Genomic DNA, 10,744 nt, shown 5'->3' with positions numbered 1-10,744 from the left:
ATATACGTTGATTGATGAAATTCTTTAGGAGTTCCAATGATATTTAAATCATCAACATATACTGCAATAATAATGTATCCAGTTTCAGACTTCTTAATAAAAATGCATGGGCAAAATAGATCATTCTTATAACCTTTTTTTTAACAAAAACTTGCTTAGATGATTATACCACATGATTCTGGATTATTTTAGTCCATAGAGGGATCTATTCAATTTGATTGAATAATGTTCTCGAGAACATGAATTCATTACTTCTGGAAATTTAAATTCCTTAGGGAGTTTCATGTAAATGTTAGTATCCAGTGGGCCATACAAATAAGTTGTTACTATATCCATTAGGTATAAATCAAGCCCTTCTCTTATAGCCAGACTTATAAAAAATCTAAATGTAGTTGCATCTATCACAGGAGAATATGTCTCCTCAAAATCAATTCCAGGTCTTTGTGAGATTCCTTATGCAACCAAACGTGTTTTATATCTCACAATTTCTCCTTTTTCATTTCTTTTACGCATAAAGACTCATTTGTATCCCACTGGTTTCACACCTACAAGTATACGAATTACTAGTCCAAACACTTCTTTTTTCGCTAGCAATTTCAATTCAAATTCAATTGCTTCTTTCCATTTTAGCCAATCATCTATTTTTCTAGATTCCTTAATTGATTTTGGTTTATAATCCTCTTTGTCATTCATAACATCTAGTGCTACATTGCATACAAAAATATCATCAACGTCGATTTGATTTCAGTTCTATTTAATACCGGACATGACATAATAAATAGAGATCTCTTCATTTTCAGGTACTTGAGTTTCTTCTGAAACTATTTTCCCAATCATATCTAAATTCTCTTATGTAGATATTGGTAAAACCATTGTTTCCTCGATTTGGCTATCATTCTTCTTTGCTCATTCTCTTTTTCGAGGATTTTTATCTCTGGAACCAATTGGTCTACCACGCTTCAGGCGTGCATTAGACCCATTAACAACTAGAATTTTTCCTTCTGGGACGTTAAGTGTTATTGGGGCATTCACAATTGGTATATGTGACTTAGTCACTCTCTTTGGGTCAGTAAATGTGTCTGGCAATTCATTAGCTAAACTTTATAAATGAATAATCCTTTGAACTTTTAATTCATATTTCTTAGTATGAGGATCAAGATAAGAAATGATAATTCGTTCCAATTAATTTCTTTTACCAGTTGTTTAATCTCTCCCCCTAATGTTGGAAAAACTGACTCGTCAAAATGACAATCTGTAAAACAAGCAGCAAATAAATTCATTAGATATTCTAGATATTTAATTATCAATGGGGATTCAAATCAACATATATGCCCAACCTTCTTTGAGGACCCATCTTAGTTCTGTATGGTGGAGCTACTGGAGCATATACGACACATCCAAAAGTTCTTAGATGGGATAGATTAGGTTCATAACCATGAACCATTTGTAATGGGGAGATTTTATGATAACTTGTTGGCCTGATACGAATCAATGCCACCGCATGTAAAATTGCATGCCCCCAAGCAGTGATTGGGAGTTTAGACGTTAAGAGTAATGATCTTGCTATCAATTGAAGTCACATAATTAAAGATTTTGCAAGACCATTCTGTGTATGAACATGAGCTCCAGGATATTTAACACTTATTCCAATGGACATGTAATAGTCATTAAAAGACTTAGAAGTAAATTCTCTAGCATTTTCAAGACGAATTATCTTAATAGAAAAATTTGGAAAATGGGCTCGCAGTCGAATCAATTGAGCAAGTAACCTCGTAAATGCCAGATTACGAGTTGATTAGAAAGATACATAAACCATATAGTCGATGCATCAATTAAAACCATAAAGTACCTAAATGGTGCCCATGGGGTATGTATAGGTCCACATATATCCCCTTGAATTCGTTCTAGAAAGTAATTGATTCATGATTTATCTTAGTAGGTTATGGCCTAATTATCAACTTTCCTAGTGAACATGTGACACATGAAAATTTATTTTGAAGAATCTGTTGGCTCTTCAATGAATGTCCACATGAACTTTCGATTATTTTTCGCATCATAATTGAACCGGGATGGCCAAACCGGTCATGCCAAACAATAAAGTTATCAGTAAACTTCTGGTTTACTATAGCATATGTTTTTATTGAATTGATTTTTGTGTAGTACAAACCAGTAGAGAATATAGGAAACTTCTCAAGAACTTGTTTATTGCCTTGAGTAATTATCATAATTTGAAGAAGTTCAAGATGCCCTTCACTTATGGACTCAATATGATATCCATTTTGGTGAATATCTTTAAAACTCAATAAATTTCTTTGAGACTTAGGGGAATATAACACATCAATGATTTCAAACTTTGTTCCCCTTAACAATATTACATTTTCTCTTCCGGAACCTTTTATAATGTTTGTAATACCAGATATAGTGCTCACACTTTCTTCTTTTATTATTAAAAGAGAAAAATATCTCTTATCTTTGAGTATGGCGTGAGTAGTTGCATAGTTTGCTATTAATCTTTATCATTCAATGCTAATTGCATTTGAGAGGTATTCATAATTTTATTCAAAGAAGAAAAAAACTTGTCACAAAAACAATTATAATGTCCAAAACATATATCCAAATCCAAATATTAAAATATCCGATAATAAAATGTCTCATAAAATAATAATAAACCTAGATAATTAAAATAAACATAAGTTGATAGAGTTTAGTACGATAAATGAAAATTTGTGGACTTAATTATTTCCTTCAGGGGTAAAATAAAAATCATCAGTTTCCAAGTGGGTTGTATTGCTAGCATCAAAATCACCTTCACCATCTTCATACACAAGATTTGTCTCTGCTTTCTTTCCCTTCTGTTTTAGTGATTGTTGATAAATATTAACTAGGTGCTTTTGAGTACGCATAGACGTGACCAATGACCTTTTCCTCCACAACGATAACATTTATTGGTCACATTGTTTTCCTTTTCTTTCTCATGCTTGCTTTCATCTTTACGATCCCACTTCCGGTGGGAATATGAGTTTCTAAAATGACCACCTTGACCATATCTATACCCACGTCCACGTTTGCGACTATAACCATGACCACAGTCGCGTCCATTACCACTTCCATTGCATGGTTTCTTTCTTTCAATTCTTGCCCATTTTTAGTTGTCACATTTTCTTCAAGGAATGAAGCAGATCTAGTTGGGCGTAATTAATGATTTTTCATTAGTAGCTCGTTGTTTTGCTTAGCCATTAGGAGACAAGAAATTAATTTAGAATATTTCTTGAATCTTTTTTTTCACGATATTGTGTCTGTAGGACAATATTATTTGCGTGGAAAGTGAAGTATGTTTTTTCTAACATTTCTACATCAGTAATTTTTTCTTTACATAAATTCAACTGTGAAGTGATTCTAAACATGACCGAGTTATAATCACTAACAAATTTAAAATCTTGTAATCTTAAATTCAACCAATCATAACGAGCTTTATGCAAAATTATAGTTTTCTGGTGGTCATACATTTCCTTTAGATTGATCCAAAGGATTTTAGGGTCTTTAACAGTCAAGTATTCAATCTTAAGACCTTCATGAAGGTGATGGAGAAGGAATATCATGAATTTAGCCTTTTCTTGTGTTGTTGCTTTATTTCCTTCCTTAATGGTCTCACCAATACCCTTTGCATCCAAGTGAATTTCAGCATCTAGTACCCACGAGAAATAGTTTTTTTCGAGTGATGTCCAAGGCCATAAATTCAAGCTTTATAAGATTTGACATGATTACTATTATAATTAAAAAAACTAATTGGGTGAATGTCACATACTCATATACATACAAAAAATGTTATAAAAATGAAAAAAATCTAAAAAAAACTAAATTATAATTAAAATGACAAGGCATGGTTACACTCTAATCATGGTGATAAATGATAAGAAAGTCAAACATCAAAACATGTTTTACAAGTTGAGCTAATATATACGAGATATCTAAATTAAATCACTGTTATAAACAAGAGATTTGTATATTATAACAAATTCATATGAATAAAGTAATGGACAAGCCTTAAATAATATACAATAAAGGAAAACATAAAATAAAACTATTCACACATGCCAAAACTAGAAAAAATCATGCAAAGTTATAAATCTCTTTACAAAGTAAGTGTACTTAAATAGTAAATCTCAATAAAAGAAATTATGTCACGTGTCCTTTTAACAATGATAATAGATTATACCTTAATAGATGCTAGATTATGGAGATCTACACACCTGAGTAAAATTGGTAACGTTGGATTCACTTTTGTTCAGCCTTGCCCAACAATATTTTTGGATCATACTGATAACGTCTTTTAAAATAAAGGAGAGACATGTGAGAGAAAATAGAGATAGATTTATCTATATTTTTATATTTTGATGAGTACATGAACCCCATATATATAGAGATGAAGAATGCTATCTTATAAATATAATACATGTGAAGAGTAAAATCCTTTGACGTTTCATCTTCTCAATTCATTAAAGAATGCTAAAAGTCACATAAACTGATAGAAATAATAATGACATCCACATAATATATTCATATCATATATATACATTTATATATCAAGAAAATATATAGCGCAAGAGAGTAGGTTAATAATAAAATATATTACTCTTAATCTAATTTAAGAATAAAAAAATGGAAAGAGAAAAAAACTAGTCGATGACATTAAGGCAACACTCGTCAAAGAGTGTTCAATCCATCGGTTCAGTTAATCATTTGTCTGTGGCATATACCATTAGCGCCGTTCACTCTAATACGTCTCCCTGAGTCAATTGGGGGCTTCGGTTTCATCATTGCTAACTTCATGTAGGAGTTTGGAACTGGGAAGGTTTCTCTCGTTGGTGGAATGCCTTTCTACTACTCTTTGTCGTAAAATAAGTTTGATAAGAGGTTTAGGGTTTAAGATTTAAATTCATAACTTTTGAAACATACTTTGATATTTTGATATATAAAAAAATTATTTATTATTTTTAATAAATTATAAGATTATATTCAATTCAGTCATTCGAATATATAAATTTGTTTTAGAGTCAAAAACTCCATTTTACTCCTTACTAATATTAAAAATAATTTAGACATATACTGAAAATAATTTTAAAAATATTTTACAAAGGATTTTGAACTTTAATCGAGTCAAAAATTATTTTCAAAACCAGAAGTATCGATACTGTAAGAACAATATCGATATTGTTCATGTAGTATCGATAAAGTATTGATGCTAATAGCTTAAAAATACACATCAGTACCTATACTCCCTTTGTTGTGCAAATTCCAATAAGTATTTTGGTATTGATACTCTTCCAGTATCAATATCAATATCGATACTCTAGATGGCAGTAACGATACTGCCCTTATATTTTTAAGAATTTCAAATTCCCGTATATCATTTTGGTATCGATACTCCAATAATCAGTACCAAAATTCCCTTTCTCAATGGATGTATTTTTGTATTTAATGGTGGTAGTATTGATATTCCAAGCCCGAGTACTAATTCCCCAAGCGTCTGGGCAACATTTATTATGGGAAACTACCTCTCAACGGCTCTATTAACTTCCACAATAAACCAAACATATAGAATTGAATGAGGGAGTATAAAAACAAGATTTCAAGTCATATGTGATGACAAGAGATTAAAAAGAAAGCCAAAACAATCAAATAGGCAAATTCAAGTTAACATTCTTCAATATTCCTTTTGCTTTCAAAGAATATTTTTGTACTCAATTTGTATTCATTTTTCAAGTGTTCTTATTTGTTCTTGAATTGTGCAAACACGTTCCTAGTGAGGTTTTTATAAGTTTGCAATTTGTATATTTCTCTTTGGGATAGTATCTCAAGAATTTGAGGTATAATTATTGAGAGAGTTGTAAGGTTACATCTTATCCTCAAAAGTTACTACAAATTAGTGAATTTGTGAAAATCCTTAGCGTAAATAACTAAGATAGTAGATGAAGAGTTTGGTTTAAAAAATTGATCACTCTAAATTTTTGTGTTCATTTTTTAATATTTTTTTAAGTTTTCACCAAATTTTTTTTACCAACTTACCCCTTTTGACTATTTTATCTATTCGATTGATTCAACAATAAGCCTTTAAATTTAATTTTAGAAGATTTTGTATATTTCCGACCATCAGTGGATGCCACATGTGCCACATGTGTCGTCTCTATGCATGGTCTTCATCTGCCGCTTGGAAGCTCAATTGCTCACTTTATCTGACCCATATCAAATCCATACCTGACCGGTACCAACATAGGCGATTCTCCAACCCTTTGCAACCGTTGCCCAGTGGTCCTATTATGCTTAGGCTAACTGAGTTGGAAGCCCAATGTGCAATGGTTGAACCAAATCAGTCCAAAAGTAAGATCAAATTGAAACAAAATCGAACCAAAGTTTAGACTAGATTAGATTGATCCAGGTTAAGTCGAGCCAAATCGAGTTGAATTGAATCGATTATTAACATCAATATAATTCATCTAATCTATTATTTTCTCAACATTTGCTTGAGTTCAAAATCGATAAAGATATAAAGAATGCTTAAATCAAAATATTTAATTCAATTAACAATAATTTTAGTGTTTTGAGTCAAAATATTAAAATTTTAAAGTATATAAAGACTAAAATATTCATTTCAATAATAGATGGATTAAAATAAACATTTAAATACAATCTAAAAACTAATTTTTTTTTATGTAGGAATTATGATTAACTTTTAGAGGACAGTATACCTATATAAGTACTTAAATTTTGGTAAACAATTACAATCAAATCTGATTTAAATTTATATAATGAAATTGAATCAAACAATAAATGATATCAGATTATAAATCAATTACACCGATTGAGATATATACAAAGATATAAGTTATACCGATTGAGATTTAGATACCATATGTGACTCGCTTTATAAGCTGGTCATACTCTTTCCATACAAATCTGCAAATCAAAGCCAAACATAGGAAAACGGGTGGGGAAAAAAACAGTTGCTTGCACGATCTTTAAGCAATTAAACCCACCTTTCTGTGACCTTACACAGCAAAGCTTAAACCTTTCTTTGATTTCCTTCATCTTTTGTTGCCTTAGCTTTCTGGTTAAGCAGAGAGTTCATTCATTAGCCATAATATATAAAGGTATGACCTCCCCTTCCTTCTTTATCCCCATTTTCCTTTTTTTTAGTTTTTCCTACCGTCTACAAGGGGGTTTGAGAGAAACTGCTGTCTGGGTTTTGGTTTTTGGATTGGTTTGAACGATGGGTTCATTCGAAATGTGATGTTTGAGATGACTTTGAAGTGATAATCGGATGTTTCTTCTACATTGTTTTGGTGGTTCCTCTTATTTTATTTGTTTTTGAATTGTTTATTTCTTCTTTGATTTAATCTTCAAAGATGGAATTTTCTGTTCTTGTTCATTTTTTTCTGGGAAAATTTGTTTTACTTTATTATTATTTTTAGTTATGATATTAGTGGAGATTTAGCTTTGATTGTGTTTCTTTTTGGTATGAATTTTAGGTGAGACATAGTCTTCATTGATGGATTATTTATCAATTTCTAAGATTGGTAGATTAGAGAATTTTTCAACACCTTCTTTCTTTCTTTCTCAACAATTTAACACCCCAAAAAAATTGTGACCCTATTTTTATAATAAAAAAATAAAAAAATAGATTTTTTATTTTGTATGGTTCATATGGTTATTAACTGTTCGATTGAACAGATTGTACTGTATATTTTATGTTTTCCTTTTTTCCCCCAGAAACTTTCCATTTTGCTTGTATATTGAACAAGAATAGAATGTATATCATTTGTTTATATATGAAATGTTTATATTTATCACTTTCTTTTATGTCCTTGTTGCTATATGCTTTCTAGTTCATGCTGATTGTTGTAGAACTGCCTTCGAATTTGTTGCTGTTGTCTCTTATTGTTAACTTCGAGATTATATCGATCACAACTACTAACTCCTAGTGATCTTTATTCTTTATGTTTTGTTATCCAGGCAGACTAATTTTGTTAATCTCTCGAGCTAATTAATATTCGGTATAGTAGCAGAACAGAGCTAGATTGGTTCTTTTATATGCTTCATTCATCTCGCAGTCCTTTTTATGCGTTTATCTAGTGTAACATCAAATAATATAGTGTTGGTTGGTTTCCAGGACTATCTGGTTTCTTAACTTCGATTTGCTTCTACATATTCGATGGCTGCGGAGAGTATCAGTTCACCAGTGACACTAGATATTTCTGGGTCAGATGGGGGCAATTCGAGAAGATCCTTGGCGGGAGCAGATTCAGTGAGAAGCAGAGAGAAAATACTTCCTCGTTATCTGAGAGCTTCTACCGGTTCGTGTCATGATTTCTGCAAATATGGAAAGAAACATGAATCTGAAGAGAATGCTAAACTTCCCTTCCGGAAGAGGAATATGAAAAAGCCATCAAATGAGTCAAATTTAGTTCGGAGCTTAGACTTACAGGAGAGGAAGAAGACAACCGGAACTGAATTCAAATATTTCCCCAATTCCCGATCTCGTACCCCTGATTCGTCGGAGGCGGTTGAGTTTCAGCTGTCACCCTACTCTCCTGATAGAAATAATTCTTCAATTAATGGTGTTCGGTCTGATAAAGAAAAGACATCAGCAGCAAAGCCTAAGTCCAAACATTCACGCATTTCCAGTAGTCCCCATGACACCTCCAATGTCCTCAAGTTTGAAGTGTCAACAACTACTTCGGACAGGCAAACTTCTAGAAAACATGAAATACTATCAAAGGGAAAAAAGACATCAATGGCAAAGCCCAAATCTTTACCCAATTTGAAATTGCATTTATCCGATGCCCCGAAAGTCATGCTGAAGGGTGGATCACCATCTTCTAAGAAACTAGGAGTCTCTTCAAAAGAAGGCTCGTTGGAAGTTAAAGAGAAAAGCTTTTCTAAATCACGTAATGCTTCTTCGAAACTGAAATCTCATGCAGAAAAGCTTCCTTTAGCTTCTGTCCCGTCAGAAGGTTTAAGTGTTAAGAGGAGCAATGGAATTAGTGATATGAAGATGGGGAAAAGGACCAATACTGCAAAAGTTTCTGTAAAAAAAGCATTGTCATCTCCGAGAGCCTCATTGTCTCTGATAGCTAGGCCCCTAACTGCAAGAAAGAACCAGAACCTAAAAGTGGTGCCTCTACAGAAGAATCAGAACAAGGTTGAAGAGGCTGAAACTGAACAACCTCTCGATGTACATGAAGTACGCAATAGCGACTCACTTGAAGAGAAAACCTTGTATGTTATCAAGATGGAGACGGAAAATATATTGTTGGAATCTGATAAAAATGAAAATTGTGTTGCCGAATTGTCTCCACCTATTGCTTCGTCTCCCAAGTCTAAAACTCTCCCAATGTCTCCACCTTTGTCATCACACGGAGCAGGAGATGAAAATGAGTTTGAGTATACAGAGGATAGCTCCAACTCTGAATATTATGAAGATGATGAGGATGTTGAAGATGAAACTGCAAATGCGGAAGAAGTGGAAATTTTGGAGGGAGAAAATAGAGGAAGGCCCAGAAATTCTAGGATGGTATGTTCTGATGAAAAGGATTGCCGACCCATGAAATTATCTTTTAGGAGAGGCAAGGTTGTTGACATTCAATCCGAGAATAATGGTGCAAGGAGGCTCAAGTTCAGGAGAGGAAGACTACTTGCGGGGAACCAAAATGTTAAGGGCGAGCGGAGAACCTTTAGAACAAGAGAACATGAAGGTTCCGTGGATGACAACCAACCTGGTGGGGAAAAAGTTGTTTTGAGACACCAAGATTTGCAGCAGGGGAAGAAAGACGAAAAGGGTTTGTTTAACAACGTCATTGAGGAAACTGCTAGTAAACTGGTCGAAACCCGGAAAAGTAAGGTTAAGGCCTTGGTTGGTGCGTTTGAAACTGTCATCTCCCTCCAAGACGCCAAACTGTCGGCAAACACTTGAGCTGCGGCCAACCGTCTCTGGTAACAGTTTGTTCATAAGAAAGTGGTAGGAGAATGAAGCTAAACTTTGGAGACTTAACTATGTGCTTTACACAGCTGTGGCAATTTAAAAGTAGATTTCAGCTTTTCGAATTCGAGATCCCTGATATTGACATGCTTCACATACAGTGGTGCAAAGGGTACGTTTTTAGTCTTTGGGAGTTATACTATGATTGATTTTCCATCATGTGAACAAGTCAAATATACTCATGATAGGTTACTTTTAGGTGATAATGAGCATGCCATGCCTGCCTGCCTGCCTGGTAACTGCAATTTATTTGTTTTCTAATGGCTCATTTGGTGTGTTTTTCTCTTCTAAATGTCATGATTCTGTTTTCCCTGGTTTATTCTATATATTGTGTTCATTGTTTTGTTATCATATATTCGGATTCAAAGATCCTTCAAATATTTAATGTCATTTGCAAGTTAAGTATTATGTGGAATTGTCCTTCTCTAGGGTTGTATATGAATAAAGAGTTTGGTAAACTATTCGTAAACTTCTCAAATAAAGTTCATTTATTAATGTAAATAAACGAGTTTGAATAAAATTTGTATGTTCATTTAATAAACGAACAAGAACAGTGGTGTTCGGTTTGTTTATGTTCACAAACAAATTCATTTATAAATTCTTTTTTTATTCCAGTTTTTCTTATTTTTTTCCTTATTTTTTTATATTTTAAATATTAGTAAAGATAGGGATATTTTATCATTTGGAGTTTAAACTGAAACTTAAAAG

The 10,744-nt window shown here is 32.7% G+C and overlaps 1 protein-coding gene across 1 annotated transcript; it reads left to right on the top strand.

Moving 5' to 3' along the window:
- Positions 1-6,982: 6,982 nt before the first annotated feature.
- On the top strand, positions 6,983-10,357 carry LOC120162825. The gene is made up of 2 exons (XM_039172893.1): positions 6,983-7,148; positions 8,168-10,357. Exon 2 carries the CDS (start codon positions 8,210-8,212, stop codon positions 9,968-9,970), a length of 1,761 nt encoding a protein of 586 aa, XP_039028824.1. The 5' UTR covers positions 6,983-7,148; positions 8,168-8,209; the 3' UTR covers positions 9,971-10,357.
- The last annotated feature ends 387 nt before the right edge of the window (positions 10,358-10,744 follow it).

This window comes from Hibiscus syriacus, unplaced genomic scaffold, assembly GCF_006381635.1.
Source record: "Hibiscus syriacus cultivar Baekdansim isolate YM2019G1 unplaced genomic scaffold, ASM638163v2 tig00111409_pilon, whole genome shotgun sequence".
Classification (NCBI taxonomy): Eukaryota; Viridiplantae; Streptophyta; class Magnoliopsida; order Malvales; family Malvaceae; genus Hibiscus; species Hibiscus syriacus.
The sequence above is the reverse complement of the archived record's forward strand: the minus strand, read 5'-3'. Positions and strand labels throughout refer to the sequence as shown.